This window comes from Thermobia domestica, chromosome 2, assembly GCF_964235325.1.
Source record: "Thermobia domestica chromosome 2, izTheDome1.hap1.1, whole genome shotgun sequence".
Lineage (NCBI taxonomy): Eukaryota > Metazoa > Arthropoda > Insecta > Zygentoma > Lepismatidae > Thermobia > Thermobia domestica.
The window spans coordinates 96123830-96141174 of NC_137455.1; the positions used below are offsets into that span (position 1 = coordinate 96123830).

Here is a 17345-nt window from a genome sequence, read left to right on the forward strand (position 1 = left end):
AGTTACATAAGTTACACGTTATCCAGGTATTCGCCAGGCGAAATTGAGGTCGCGAGATTTTGATTGAGATGTTTCACCCGCAAATCATCATCAGATCAAGTATTAACTCTCTTCTAATGGATGGTCAACTACAAAATAGAGTAGGCCTATGCACGAATGTGGATATATGGACTATTATAGCTTTCTGTGGATATACTTTTATTGATTCAGTGCGATTTGTGATCATTCCAATTTGCGACAAGGTTCATGTATTGGCCAAATTTGATTGAAAATTTGATATTCCTCAGCTGAAAATAATAATTTTAGTTTGCGACCAACCGGTAATTGGTTCTTTAAATGAATCAGGAGAGTAGAAATCAGTGGCGGCGTAATGCCCGGGGCCAGTGAAGTAGGTTGGGGCCCCTTTTCAAACAATCGTGATTTATACACTTCTATTTTTGACATTCATTTACATAATCATTCTTTCTGTTTGCTCCTCCCTCTTTCCCGTTGGTGTGTGTTTAGATCATTATAATCTGGGATATATTAAACAAATAGGGCTGACATTCCGCACCCCTGTCTATTTTTTAAATGCTTGGAACCGTCTTCAGGCTGGTATCTAAAAATAAAACTGGAGCACGATTATCATTGCATATTTTTTTCTTTTTTATTCGTTTTTAAACAAAGGACACGATAGAAAAATGATTAGGGTTACAAGTGTAACGGAAACCACAACCCACAACAGAAATAACAATCTTAAGAACAAACAAAACGTAACAATCAAGAATCCAGAATTTATCCTACACGTATACTATCCTAGTATCAACGCGTACTGTAATTAGATGGAATAGTGGAAGTAATGCTCCTAATAATACAATTAGAGACAAATTTGGGTACAAAACGTAACAATGAGCTGATATTGCAAAAATTGCAAATAATAATATAACCTATGCGTTGTTTTCTAGAATATTTTTGTTCGGTTCTCGCCTTTGGTGTTTCTCCTACGCAATTTCTCATATGGTTAAGTTTATTCATAGTTTCTCACCTGTCTGAATTTACGTTAGATTGGTATTATTTGATTAGATATTTCTACCTACAATTAGCCCCATTCACTTTAACATTCGGTGTCTCTCCAATGAGAATGTACGATATACTTAGTCCCGCTGCTTTTGCCGAAATATCAATGAATAGTTAAGCACTAGAATATTTCTCTCCTGCTTGTCTTTTTTTACTATTGTTTCCAAATTTCGCACTTGTTATATGATTATATTATTTTGTATTTAATAATTCAGTCATGTTTATATTCTGTCACTTATTTCCATTACCATTTACTAACGTACTTAGTATTAGAATATATTATAACAAAAAATTCTGAATATTTTGAATATATAATTGGGGATATTATAGATTAAATATGTGAGCACAGAATTCTACTACGGGTTATACCATCCTACTTTTCATTACCACCTATCACCAGAAATTGACAAATCTTGACAGTTTTTTATTACTCTTTTGGTACATTTGGCGGCGCGGTGGCTCAGTGGTAGAGCGTTCACCTCCTGTGCTTGGGGTCCCTGGTTCGATCTCAGCTCGCGCCGTGTGGACTTTGTGGTGGACAAACATCGTTCTCGGGGTTCTCCCGTTTCCTCCTACTTTCTTCATTCCACCTTTTCATTCATTTTTCATCATCACCGTCCCCTTTAGCCTAACCGGCATAACGGTGGGACGTAAAACAAAGATTTCATTTTCTTTTGGTACTTTTGTATTTTTATTGCCTTTATTTGAAACATGAAACTTCAGTAGTTCCACTACTATATTAGCCTATGTTCCACCAACATTCAGAATGATACCTTCCTTGCTTTGGTAGCAGCGAAAGTCTCAACTATATTATCAGAATCCAGTGGATGCTATTTCATTTTCGATAGAAAGAATGACCAGATTCGTGAATCTTTCCTGACTCATTGTGGAACGCAAGTAGGATTTTATCAATTTCATTTTGGTGAAAAACCTTTCACATGATGCGACAGATACGGGCAGTGTTATCAAAGTCTGAAGAGCGGTTGCCAAACTTTAGTAAATTTCAAGCCCCATTGAAGATACATATTTCAGGATACCTTGTGGTGAAAAGTCAAGTTGTTCTTTAGCTTTCTGAGCACACCTTAGTGAATGGATTAAATCCTTACAATCTTGAAATAATAAGCCATCCAGGTCATTCGGGTAGAACAAAGCCAAATCAGAGCAACATGCTTTTAGCCTTTCCTCGCTCTCATCATCTAACTGCTGCACAAAGTTGGCCATAGAACACAGGAATCCAAATCTGTCGTTCACATCATGCATCTGAGTAAAATGACCATACCTTTGTTGTCTCATATCTAGAATTTCATTGATAGAGCGCTTCACTTCCGCCTGTACAGTCAGATTTCATTCTTTGCTTCTCCAGGCATGCCTCTCCTTCTACTATGTGTACCCACAGTTATGTTCCATGCCCTGCAACTTCTTTCAGCTGTGGATATGATTTCCTTGCCCAGCTCAAGTCTCCAGATATTAATGGTGTTAACCAGGCTCTGTAACTGAATAAGAGTTTGATTGAAACTCATATCCTGAGATTGAAGCCATTTTTGGATCTGATCAATATATTAGAGATTTGCAGACCAGAAATATAGTAAAGCGATGAAGTTAAATGGTTGGATGCTTGCAAGAAGACCAGCATCTCTTCTAGTATCAAACGTTTCAATCGAAGTGTCACGTACAGTAGATCTTCCAACAAATCAATTACTTCATCCAATTGACTTTAAAGCTTCTGCTTTTGAACTCCATCTAGTGTCATTTTCACGTTTCAGACCAATCTTTACGTGATTTTGCAGCACATTCCATCGGTGAGTAGATCTCGACAAGAATACCAACAAACGTTCCATTGCTCTCAACAAAGTCACCGCCAGAATGTTAACGTGCGCAGCATGTAAGCCATAAGGTTCAATGAATTATTGTTACAGGGAACGAAAATGGCCAAAGGACTTATATTCCGTATCCAAGTTTGAACTGTAGATATTGCCCGGCTATTGTAGCCTAATTATCACAAAACTGGCCTCTGGAATCTTAATACCAAGCATATCACATTGAAGTTTCTTCAGTATTTAAGCAAAAATACTCTCAACAGTCTTTCATTCGACAGAGATGAAATCAATAAATGCTTCCCGAACTTGAACAGAATCACGTTGTATGTCAACAAATCGAATGATTTGTGACAAGTGTTCCATATGAGAACAATCAGGAGTTGAATTAAATATAATGCTGAAGTATTTTGATAATTTGAACACTTGTTTTCTTATTGAACATTTTCTTCACTCTAAATTTGTGGGTTGAAATGTAAATTCATACGCCAAAAAACAAGAGCAGAAATGAGGATACCAGGTAAGCAAAAGGGTTTCGCTTGCTGAAAATTCGACTTGTAAAGGACAAAAGAATAAAGACAGAAGGAAAACAAGTGAATCAGCGACTATAGCGTCTGCACCAAAGAGTTTTTAATTAAGGACAGAATGCTAGTACCCTAATAAAGCATTATATACGTTGATCCCTTCTTTCTACCCTTCTCTTGATATGATACATGAATAAATAAATAAATAAACAGTGATAGTTTAGGAAGCAGGCTAGCAGACGGGGCTTCATTACTTGCATCATAAGACCTTAGAATGTAAATAACACAATATACCTTAACTTTCATTATATTTTAATCTACACTCAGCTTTTCCTTTAAATTTCTCTGAGGTTATTGAACAGAGTGAAACTTTTATTTTATTCATATTTTAATCCACATACATTTTTTCCTTTAAATTTCTTTGGGGTCCCAAGAGAGAAAAACTTTTATTTTATTTATTTTTCACCTACATTCAACTTTCTTTTTAATTTTCTTGGGGGCCCCAAGAAAGTGAAACATCTGTTTTACTTTTTCGCCTGCATTCAGACTTTTCCTTTATAATTCTTTGGGGCCCCCCAAGAGTATGAAACATTTACTTTATTTTTCACCTATATTCAGAGCTTTTTCCCTTAAATTTCTTTGGGAGCCTCCAAGATAATGAAACTTTTATTTTATTTATTTTTAATCTACATTCAGTTTTTTCTTTAAATTTCTTTCAGGTCCCCAAGAGAGTGAGGCCCGAAGCTTATAGTTTGTTTAGCTTATACGGAAATCCAGCACTGATTAGCTTTACTAGACAGATATTTCTGTTGTTCCATCCGTTATTTGGTGTAATATGATTGACAATTAATTGCGTTTACATTTAGGGAAGGTGTGGATTATAAACCTTGACGGCCCTTGTACGGCTCATGCTAACAAGGTTAATTAGTAATTATATTTTTACCTACCGTCGGGGGCCCCCAACAAAGTGAGGCCCGGGGCGGGGCACCGCTCGCCCCGCCCTTACGCCGCCACTGTACGGTCGTACTGAATGTTTATTAACGAAATTGCACTAATGTTTTCCTTAATTATCTAGCTATTATATGTTTAAAATATAGTGTTCTAAATCATTACGTTTCTAAGTTACATGCGATTTTCTTTAAAATTCCTTAAATCTTGTGCATAGTAACCCCATAGGTCTTACAGTATATATATATATTAGGGACGGGCAAAACCGGTTTCTAGAAAAACCGAAACCCGAAAAACCGACATTTCGGTTTTCTCCAAAACCGGTTCGGTGAAAACCATTCAAAAACACATAAAAATATTTCTGTGGAAACGGATTCGGTTTCCGGAGAACAACGAAACACTATTATGGTCAGAAATAGAACAAATTTTGAAAAAAAACGGAACCGGTTTTGAAGAGAACCGAAACCAGATCCGGTAAAAACGAACCGGTTTTGGAGAAACCGATATCCGGTTTTGAAGAAAACCGAAACCGGTTTTTTGAAAATTTTCAAGAATCGGTTTCGGTTTTTCTAAAAAAACGAAAACCGAAAAATCGTTTTTGTGTCCACCACTAATATATATATATATATATATATATATATATATATATATATATATATATATATATATATATATATATATCAAGGTGACCAGACGTCCCGTTTTAGCTGGGACAGTCCCTTATTTTCAACCGTTGTCCCGTTTTTTCTGATTCTCAAACCGGGTGCCTAAATGCCCCGTTTTTAAGCAAAAATGACCCAGGTGTCCCGTAATTATTATTCAAAATATAAATGGTCAATGCAAATTCGACACTCTTCCGTACCAACACTCATTGTGAAGGTTCAGACTTGCCTGAATTTCTGAATATTCAAATGAGAATTGAGTATTCTGTGGTTCAAGTGGGAATTGAGTGGAAATTCTGAGTGTTCAAGTAGTTAAAAATATTGTTGGGTAGTACTTAAGTTAGAAACACTGTGTTATCATTCTTACTTGTGTATTTTGTAAATTGAAAACACTGCTGACAAGGGAACATCTTATATTGATAGTAGCATTGCCCAATCAAACAATGCGCAATGTATAGCGGAGTGAAGAAAAGTGAGAAATCAAAAGTGTTACGGGCTAACACAGAGAAACACTGGAGATACAGAGGAAAGAAGGATCTAGAACCATGTGAAGATAGCAATGCAAAAAATACACTTATACAGGAAAACTTCAAAATGATTAAAGTAATCCAAATGGCATTGACAACAGTATAGTAAGCAAACACTGTACCCATAGGCATGCTTAATAGCATCATATGTATTCAGTGTTGCCAACTGAGCACAAAATGAATTTTTGTTAAATGGCTCGAAACACAAATTATAACATCTAGCAAATGTAATTATGAGTAGAACCATACCTGTGAAGTCTTGATGTATTGTGTTGCCAACGTTTGAAGATGGGCCTATATGAATTCCCATATTAATCTTGGATGTAGAAGAGTACATACAGTACACGATTCGAACTACTTAAAACCAAAATATGAGACCAGAAACAAGAATATGATCACCGAAGTACGAAAATAAGGGACGAAGCACAGTGTCGAAGCAGTTTTGCCCAAATAAAAAAGTCAGAATAGTATCAAACCAGGGCCGCCCACAGGGGGCATGTATGGCGCAAGTTGCGCCATTGAGAAAAAATTTGGGGGGGATTTTACTCTACTTTCGAACTAGCAATTTTACTGTCGGAATAGCATTAAAACACGATTTTGAGAAGCTAATTTTCAAAAATTTTCCGGGGTAAACCCCTGTACCCCCTGCTTCGATACTCGATGAATGAAGTACCGTGCAAGTAGCCGTATGAAATGAAAGGTTGGTTCGTTTTAAGAGAGAAGGGCCGCCCGCAGGAGGGATGAATGGCGCAAGTTGTGCCATCGAGAAAAAAAATTGGGGGGAATAAAAAAATTGGGGAAGAATTTTACTCTAATGTCGAATAAGTAATTTTGCTGTCGTCAGAATAACATTGGAACACGATGTGATTTTTTTTTAATCCCGAGAATGAATCCCCCTACCCCTGCTTAGAAACTCTATGAATGAAGTACCGCGCAAGTTGCTATATGAAAGGATGGCGCCAAGTTCTGGTGAATAACAGTTACAAACACTCAAGGAATCACTTTCAAATTTAGATTTGAAACTTGCCTATGTTGTCTGTCGAAAATTATAAAGTAGTTTGACATAATTGTGAGCTAGTGGTAACCATACAGACAACAGCCAAGTTTCAAATCTAAATTTGAAGTGAGCCAGTGAGTGTTTGTAACTGTTGTCCACCATAACTTGGCGCCTGTTTTTGTAATTTCAATTCTTTTTAAGGCCACTCGTACTTGGCTCTTTTACAGGAATGTTTTTTGTTGGATATCATTTCTTTTTGTAGGCTAATTTCGAGGATAACATTTTCTTTTGGTATCAAACTCAATAACTTGTAACTTGCGTCTTACTTTTCATGTACAAGGGAATTATATCAATATTTTGTAAAGAAAAAAAATAATACTACTAATTGTAAAAAAAGAATACCTGTGCCATACACAGTGTGTAGAAGTTTTTATACTCTTCAATATCCTTACAGAACATATTTAGTATTATACACTACCAAGACTACTAATAAAAGTAATGCCATTTTTATAATTACTACTGCCCCTACTACTACTACAAGCATTCTATAATACTACAACAGGTAATAAAAACAACAACAAAAATAACAATTACTAGTACTATAAAAACTACTGCTACACTGGGCAATTGTTTTTAGAGGACTTGAGTTTTGGGGAGGGAAGAGATTATTAGTTTTGGGGGGGAGTGCGCCATCAGCTTTGGGGGAGATGGGCACCCCTGTATCAAACACAACACACAAAACTTTATATAGGAAATCATATAGGTCTATCTTAAAATATTGGCAACACTGTATATTACGACTTCACAGGTATGGTTCTACTCACAATTAGATTTTCCAGATGTTATAGTTCGTGTTCCGTGCCATTTAACAAAACTTCATTTTGTGCTCAGTTGGCAACACTGCATTATATATGATGTTATTGAGCATGTCTGTAGGTACAATGTTTTCTTACTATACTGTTGTGTAAATGTCATTTTGATTACTTTAATCATTTTGAAGTTCTTTCTGTATCAGTGTATCTTTTGCACTGCTATCTTCACATGATTCTAGATCCTTCTTTCCTCTGTATCTCCTGTGTTTCTGGGTGTCGGCCCGTAAAACTTTGGATTTCTCACTTTTCTTTACTCCTCTATCGATTGCGAATTGTTTGATTGGGCAATGCTATTATCAATATAAGATGTTCCCTTGTGAGTCCCAAAATGCAATGTGGAACACCCCCCCCCTGTCGCTGATTCGTATGCGTCCCATTTTTGAAAGTAAAAGTTTTGGTCATTTTCTTTGATATATATATATATATATATATATATATATATATATATATATATATATATATATATATATATATATATATATATATATATATTTGTGTGTGTGTGTGTGTGTGTGTAACAAGGGATGGAGCGTATACCCACCTAAAAAGTTAGCACTACATCACTGACTGTATATATAGAAAAAATATATATGGATTCAGTGATTTAGTATCCGAAGAACAGACTTTTTCTGTTTTATTCATCTAATGGAACTGGAAGTAGTAAGTTGTAAAAGGTCCAGTGTGCAATTAATTGTAAGGGATAGTGATAACCGGTTTTTATATGGATTGCGTCAGATCCATAGGTTCTTTATCTCACATTATCACTCTATTGTAGCCGGTCAGCTATACTTCTGTTTTAAATTAACTTTTAACATTGGATTCGCATATATTGGGGGTTAAGTGTCGTATCGCCGGACCAATTTTTAGGAAATTTACCGGGTCAATTGGAGTATTTATTTAAGTTTGTGAGAAAGAATTAGTTCAAGGGAGGTAAGTGGAATAGTCAGTGGCGTATTTACGATTTTGTTTCGGGAGGGGCTTTGCTAACTTTCGGGGGGGGGCTTTGCCTGAAAATGTGAAAATTCTGCAAGATATTTCATTTACTTTACTCTACTAAGTAAGATTTCGGGGGGGGGGGCTTAAGCCCGGAAGCCACCCCCCTAAATACGCCACTGGGAATAGTAAAAGTTAAGAAAGTGGTTGTCCAACAAGCAATACACTTTTGTGCTCTTTTTTCAGTTTTCAAAGTGGTCCGGCGATATGGCGCAAATGCCTATTTTGGAAATTAATGTAGTTTCACGAATGTGAAACGAAACTCACTTGTTTGTTATTCGAATTATGAATGTGACACTTGCTATTGTTAAAAGAAAGAAAAAAAACTGCACGTTAATCCCACAAGTAGGCCTATGAATCAAAAATCTCATGTGACACTCCTACGTTTCTCTCTTTTCTTTGTTGTGTTTTAAAACAAAACAAAAAAAATAGAATTATTTCTTAGTGTCGAATGACATCAAGAAACTTACAGTGACAAAAACGCTTAAAAATCACTTTTCTCTTTCGCGAAATTAAATTACCACATTTTTGGGCGGTTAACCTGTAAGCAGACGATGACAGGAGGAATTTGCTATTGCAGAGGTACGTATTTGTTTACTCACGGTACTTCCTTTAATTGCGGATTGCATAATTCATGTTGAGTTGAGTGGGTGGTTACGTCATCTGAAGTTGCAGAATTTTGTTTCATTCAGAAAGCGTACAGAACTGTTAATCGAGTTCAGTCCGTGTAAAGAGAGAAGCTGTAGGGTTGAAGTCCGTGATGTTGAGTACTCTTCCGCCAAATGTGAAGAAGATATTTGTCCATACAAGAAATATATTGGATCTAAGTGAAGTTAAAAGGAAAGCTAGTCAAAATCCAACAGATGAGGTAAGAAATCATTTATAGAGAAATAGAAAAATGATGTATGTTTTTGGAGTTGTTATTGTATTTTAAATAAAATAAATATTGCGATTGATTGAATACTAATTAAAATTACAGTGATTAGATTGTTCTTGAAAGAGGAAAAAATATAAAAAAATACGTAAAATCAATATGCTTGAAAACAAAATTACCTCTTCTGAGTTATTCATCTTATTATTGTAATACCCCTATGCTTTTGGAATTCTTAAGTACAAGGGTGAATTCTGGATAACATATGTCCGATATATAGCCTAATTGTCTGGGGACACTTCGATAGTTGGTGTATTGGTACGAGAGCAGAGTATGAAAATTGTTATCATGGCGTAGCGTAACACGTCATATTTTGCTCTAGTATTGGGAGTGAGTAAACTATATGTAAGGAAATGAAGTTTCTAGTTTTACGTCCCACAGATATGCACTGTAGGCTAAAAGAGAAAGGTGGTTAATGAAAAGACGTAGCTTACGTTAACCCTCGTCAGTTTATAAAACACACGCTAGTTCTGTTCGGTTCACATGATATAAGTAATCTCGGGGGAGTTTAATGGAAGTTAACCCAATGAAAGTGAATGATTATGAAGGATTTGTGTAATGAAAGGTATATCTAGAATCTGGGAAATACAAACATCCGTACTGGTTTACTTTTGGCACACCACTAGAAAGATTTGTTGAAAATTGTAATTCCTTTCTTATTCTCTAAAAGATTTCTGCTGAGCAACATAAAATTATCTTACTTGGCATAGATAAAATTCAAGGAGACCACCGAAATTAATTGTTAAGAATTTACAATTCTTGTAGGTTGCGTCTAAATACTGTTTCTGGATGTGTGCCATAAAAACTACGGTGCAGGTGAAGTTTTGACGCACCTCGTTTTGGAAGAATTACATTAAAATTTAATACTTTGCACGAAAACACAAGAAAAAAAAATATATTTCTGCAAGCGACAAAATTAAATACAAAGTAATATAGCTGTATTTTAGGTTTACAAGTGTAGGGTTGCTAGTGTAAAATCGTTACAAGTGCTTTACGACGGAGAAAATAAGCGAGTGCGTATGAAAGATTTCTCTATTAAATGCTATTTTCCACCGGGGACGCATCTCTCCACAATGTACAGAACCTGTATTTTATGTTTACAAGTAAAGCGTTACTAGTATGAAACCATGACAAGCACTATTGAAACTTGTACCATTGCCAAAACACACTTTTTCCCAGTACTCTCGCTTGCGCACATACCCACCATCGCTAACACGCCTACTCCCTTCGGGCACACCTCGCGCTATCGCACCGACCCACGAGCTTCGCCCTACTCTGATTCAGATAGCATTCGTGCTTTTTATTCACCATCTAGCACAGGTTCGTTCGTGCACTGTACTTTTTATGTTACACATCTGATAGCCGTATTTAGGCGTAAATCGTAAGAATTGTAATTTTTCAACAGTTACTTATTGTGGTGCCTTGAATTGTATCTAAGTGTTATGTCAAGTGAGACATTTTCACGTCGCCCAGTGGAAACATTTTAGGGGACAGTAAGAGGGAAATTAGTGAAAGAATTATCATTTTTCAACAATTCTTTCTTGTAGTGCGCCAGAAGTAAACCTGTGCGGATACTACAGTGTAAGAAACATAAATCAAGTTGTGTTAGGTGGCCACTAAAGTCACGAGAGCTACCAAATCGAGTAAGAGCAGTGGTGAGTATGCGTGTAACTAGCGTGATGAAAAGATGTGGCTTTTGGCAATGATACGAGTTTCAATAGCACTTCGCGTACACTCCACTGATAAACATAAAGTACAAGTTGTACACAATGCAGAAATATATTGCCGGTGGAAAGTAGCATCTAGTAGGGTCATCTTTCGTATGCACTCACTTAAATTTTATCCGTCGTAAAGCATTTGTAATAAATTTATATTAGTAACCCTACACTTGTAAGCCTAAAATACAACTGCATTACTTTGTATTTAATTCTATCGCCTGCAGAAATTTTTTCCTTATAAACATGGCGTTTCCTGCAAAACAGGGTTGGCTGGTTTAAGCCAAAAAACAAAAAATGTTCGTAAAAGTGTAAGTGTTTGTAAAATCTTGATGAACACACATTTGTGGGTTATCACGTTTCACTCCCGTATATTATTCGTATTATATTCAGACCTAAATTCCCCATTCATTATACTACGAAAACAACTTCTTTTTACAAGTTTATTTTGTGACTTTTTTGTAGTTGTTATTATTGGTATGTAATTGCAATCGAAGAAAAATTCTAAATATTGTTTCGTTTCAATGTTTACTATTGATAAAATACATCGAAAATGCCGTACAAATGAGTTTGAGCCAAAGTGGACTCAAATAATTCGTATCTTTATTCACTTTTCTTATTGATATGCAGATTAAGTTGGTGTATTTCTTTAATTTGGACCAATAAAAATCGTTGTTAACTAACTTGAACTAAATTAGTTCTTCTGTACTCCGTAGTACTTTGAAATTGTTCATATGTAATTCTGTGTAATGGTTTCACTTGTGCAACTGTTTAACTTTTTGTCCTTCTGAAATGACTCTTGACAGTTATATTAAGAAGTATGTAAAGATCAGTATAACGTATTTTTTTTTTATCAGGATTCTTTCGTGAGTGAGTCGGGAGACGTATCGCATTTGTGGCCGATTAGTCCTGGTTCTGAGTTCAAATGGAGGACAATTTCTCTCGGATGTAACTCGAGAAGCGGTTTTTATTCCGCTTTAAGCTTATGTGACCCCTTCCAGCATAACCCGGTTGTTGCATAATAACATCACGGCGAAACAAACTTATTTCTGTCCATATATGATATGAATATATAGAGCAAATCATTTAAACCATAAAAACCTGGTTTAAACAAACAAAAACAGTTTTTTTTTTTTGGTTTTTTTAATAAAAACCATCGTTTTTGCCAAACCTGCTGCAAAATATTGACTTTTACCTGTAAATATTCCAAAAAGTGGTGCGCTAAAACTACACCAGCACTCTTAAATTATTGATATTAATATATGTCCTTTGTACTGCAGACTGCCTCCAGTATTTTCAAGTTTAAAAACTTTTTTTTTTTTTTTTTTTAAATTCATTTTAAGGAAGTTCACTGTCACTATCTCAAGAATTCCTGGGTGCACATTCACTTTAAGAAGATTTTACCGTTTTGCATGTAAATACTGCGTTTACAAAGGTTAGTGTAAAAACCACAAACCAAGCTTTCCTAATGGTAACTAACACGCACGAATGATATCTAACCAAGCCAAGAACTGGAACGCAGTATTTACATGCAAAACGTCATAATTTTAAAGTCATTCAGCAAGTAACTGTGTAATTAGTATTCGAAATATACATATAAACACGGTTAGAGAAGTCTTTAAAATTATGAATCTTTACAAAACATACAATGATTTGTTTGTTACATCTTTCTGTGGTGTTTGAAGTCCCTGGATTTGATGGTGGACAAGCACCATTAATGTGAATGTGCTCGGAAATTTTCTTGTTTCCTCCTACCGGCTTCATTCTATCATTACCTTTCATCTCATTATCACAGTCTCCTTTAACCTCAGTGCATGATAGTGGGATGTTAAACTAACCAATAATGATCTATTTTAAAGACGAAAAGAGTGTCTGCAAAAGACGAAAAGAACGTTTATGATTACTTTTTGTTGTTAAACTTTGTAGCTGTATTTGCTTTATGAAGTTAGGCCTACGATTTTTTTTAAGTATTTTAATTATCTGAAAATGTACTATATGAAACTTATAAATAGAAAATTTATTTAAACAAAATTGTATTGTTCTATAAAAAGTAATAATGGAAAAGAATAAGCATTTAAAACATTGAGATATAAAGGCTTGAGTTGGATATGACCTCAAGTCCAATTTTTACATTTTACAGGAGAGCGAATTTTATGTTGCAGGAAATCTACGCGTATTACAGCAATGGCACCGGTACCTAGTATTTGTAAAAGGGCTGTAATAAGCAATAAAAATGGTGCTTTACCCAAGAAAACAGTAGGAAATTGCATGGACATAAGGCTTTGCCCAAATAAGGACAAAGGGTTAAAGACTTAACATACATCATACGGGGCGTTTTCCTAAATGGTTTATAGAAAAACGAAGCTTAGGTTGGGAAGATGTGTCTTTTCCCAAAGAATCAAACCTCAATCTCATAATTACCTTTCAACTTGCGTATGTGGCTTCATCCAAAAAAGTTTCTTTTCTTTGTCACATTGTCCTCGTAACATGTACGTGAGGCTTTCCCCACTGTCTGTTTCCTTATTTGGATAAGATTTAATTCTTAACATGCTAGATATTCACTTCAGCTTTTATCCATAGGTGAGGCTCTTCCCAAATACCCCAAAACTGTAAAAAAAAGTCTTCCGCTAATTTTGGACTGAGGCTTTATCAAGCTCAACCCTTTATATACTTACTAAGTCAGTTATTTAATGATAACGAATCTTTTACATTATAAATTACCGTATTTTGTAAGAAGATACGTTTTCTTCAACGAGAATCTCTCCTGAACTTCTGGAAGAAGGATATAATTAAATGCCTGAAATGATTAGATTAAAAAGAATGAAAAACTTTTACAAAGGAATTTTAGTAATGAAGTTAGTATCTGTCTTAAATGTATGTTTCTTGCGCAACGTATTACAAATGGATATCTACTAAATTTCTTTTAATACAATTGTGTGTTTTATGATGATTAGAACATACATATGATGCAATAATATGTCATTTATTTTCAAGTACAATGCGCTACAGCGTTATTACTTTCACTGCCGGTACATACAACATAGGCCTAGTAATTTCTCATGTTCCCGAAAATATTCATCTTTATTTACAAGAAAATACAAATTTATATAAGTTTGACGTTTGTTTTCGATCACAGTGCTCTACAATCCTGCTAATTTCACTGTGTTAACTTTAGTACCTGTGCACATAACGAAGTCGTATTCATTACTCATATTCCCGAAAATATTCACGAACGAACAATACTAGTTACAGAAGTTGCGGGTACACCAATTTTGGAAATTTGGTTTACAGTTTTCTCTGTTTGGTGTGTGCCGGTGCTGTGCCTTCAGTTGTAGCTCAGAATTACCTCTAAAATACTCGCCAAATAAATGCAGCAATTGGGGATGAAACTGATGCACAATACGGTACTTTACTGCGAAATTATGGTTGAATTTAAATGAAATTCAAATGTTTTAATTTTGAAAATGACTATTTGGGGAAATAGGTGAGAGAGATAGGTTATGATTAAGATAAAGGATGAGCACTAGCCTGACAAATCCAATTAGACTGGTGTCTTCCTGGTCATCTGGTTGATGAAAGGTTTTCCCTGGAGGAGCCTGGATATACTGGAGTCAGCCAACATCTGGATCTTAATCCTGCTGGACTGCCAGGGGCGTCGAATTCTCTCTTGACGATGTGCCTCTCACGATGATGTTCTCCTACACCTTTATACCACTACTCAGATGTCAAACTCAAAATGTGTCTGCGGCGATAAACCAGAAGAATGGTATTTTCGAGACATGGAGTCGGTCGTCCTTCAATGGTGCGATCTGCTTGCCTCCGATGCTGCTGCACCTTCCTCAACTTCGTGGCGAGTACCCCTTGGCGATGTGTCCTCCGTGGTTTTGTCTGGCTGTAAAGTGATGACTCTGATGTTCAGTGAACTTGGATATGTCAGGCTGGTCAGAAAGGAACGCAGAAAGGTGAAGGGAACTAGTTGAGTGTATTGACAATTTCGAAAGTGACAATTAACAAATACATGCTTATTCAAACTGTTACCATCATCATGGAAAGACTCTGGATACTTAGTAAAAGTACTAATTGACAAGCTAAAATCTTAATCGTTGTCAAAAGACTCATTATAATCAGTATTCTCACTCCGAAGAAAAGTCTCAGCCATTCCTTCATCAGAGAAACGTTCGCAATTTCTGTTGTAAGACGCCATTTTGCTCCGAATGGTCAGTCATATGGAAAAGTTCCATTAAAAAAATGTACAGAAGTTCAACAAATGTTTCCAAATGCTTAAGAATTGCAGTAGCATCTTCAGACGGGAACTTCCATTCGCAGGAGTGCTATAAAAATAACTTGCGTCTTTAGACAGGTTAAGGTACACTCATGTCCAAAATGATTGTCGCATATCTATAACTGTCTTCTTGTAAGAATATAATTTGATAATGATTTTGCTGGGTACTTTTAATACTGATACTATGTATAATCGGGAAATGTATATTTGTGGTAAATTTCATAGGAAAAGAATTATAAATACGAAGATTAGAAAGAGTAAAACAAAATGTTGCTAAATGGACAAGAAAAAAATTATTTTCGTTTTATTGTTCTTATTTACTGCTCTTTTGACATGAAATTTGCCACATACATGTCTTTGCCGATTATACACATACTAACATTATAAGAAATACCGGGCGAATTCGTTATCAAACTATATTCCTATAACAACATATTTATAGACATGCGACAATAATTTTGGACATGAGTGTATATGTTATACATAACTTGTAGCGATTTAGTCGGGTTCCACACTGAAGGGATTAACACTCATCTCTATGTTCCCTTAGAAGGGATATTTGTATATATTCAAAGATAATATTTCAAGGAACACTCGTGCCCTTTTCGTCGAGCAACGACAATTGCGTATTTATTTTACATTAGGTACTTTACATTATCCTATTTCTTATTCACATATTTTCTTTGTTGATCTTCGTGAGTCCATCTCCTTATTACACTTGAGGAATATCAGTAAATTTGTGTATTTCTGTCTCCTTACTCTTTTTTTACTATTGAAAATCCTTAAAATTTTCTGTCAAACTTATGCAGCAACTAATAAATTTAAAAGAAAATTAACGTATAGAAATCTATAAAATGGACTTTCATTCTTGCTGTGTAGAAAGTACATATTTATTGAGATGTACCAAAAAAATCTGTTCATAAACTTGTTAGTCAGACAAATCAAACCTTTAAATCTGTTGTATAGATCTCTTTGAGTTAATTATCATTCAAATCTGAAAGTTAGTTAGTTTCTTTCAAGTATAACATGATACACTTATAAGGGTTAGCGACGAGACAATATGTGAATAAGAAATAGGATTATTAAAATAGGCAATCGTTGCTGCCTGATGAACTACTAGTTTTCGTTCAAATATTCCAATATTTACAAATGTCTGCCCTAAGGGAACGTGGACATGTATGTGAAAATATGGTTCCTAAAGCTGGATGTTAAGGTTGAGAATGTTCGGAAACTCATTCTTTAGGCAAAAATACATAAACAAACGAAAGATATAGCATCTTTTATCGAATATGTTCGGATCAATTAGATCGAGACAAGACGTCTGAAATGGGTAGAAGACATTGCTAAAATATGATTATGTTTATAATTTTCTTTTCTTTTAGCTTGTTGAAAGTTTGAAAATAACATTGGCCCAGTCTGTGCAAGGAACTAAGACACTGAAGGACGCAGTTCAGGTATGTTATTATTATTATTATTATTATTATTATTATTATTATTATTATTATTATTATTATTATTATTAAGTAGTAGTACTGGTACTACTACTACTACGACGACGACGTAATAACATCTAAGATAAACGACAGGGTACTGAAAGGTTCGTGACTTTGTCCAGAAAGAGTAGAGTTAGGGGAATGAAATTACCCAGCGTATTCAACATATTCACCTCTGAGCCTGATGCACTTGGTACAACGATGTTGCAGATTTTCTAATCCTTGCAAATAAACTGCCTTTGATCGTGCCTAAAACCTGGTCTCCGCAGCATATTGAACGTCAGGAATGTCCGCAAGGGATGTCCCTTGAGGTGTTTCAAGTTCGGAAAGAAATGATATTCAGAGGGAATCAGGTCAGTCGAATAGTGGAGATGGCGGATCAATTGGAATCACGAGATATTCAATTTGACAGTCACAACGTGAGACGTGTGAGCTGGGCAATTGCCATCTCAAATGAGGATCCCTTTGGACAACCTTTCGCAGCGTTTCGTTTTATTTGCCTCGTGCCACTGGTGCAGTAGATTAGCATAA

General features: G+C 35.4%; 1 protein-coding gene across 3 annotated transcripts in view; it reads left to right on the top strand.

Moving 5' to 3' along the window:
- Window positions 1-8981: 8981 nt before the first annotated feature.
- The window catches only part of Gclm (Glutamate-cysteine ligase modifier subunit), a 445032-nt gene continuing 436668 nt past the window's right edge, over window positions 8982-17345 (top strand). For all 3 annotated transcript variants that reach the window (XM_081744100.1, XM_081744088.1, XM_081744093.1), the window contains exons 1-2: window positions 8982-9261; window positions 16704-16775. In XM_081744100.1, coding sequence (XP_081600226.1) covers window positions 9154-9261; window positions 16704-16775 — 180 coding nt within the window. In that variant the 5' untranslated portion in view covers window positions 8982-9153. The remainder of the gene's footprint in view (window positions 9262-16703; window positions 16776-17345) is intronic.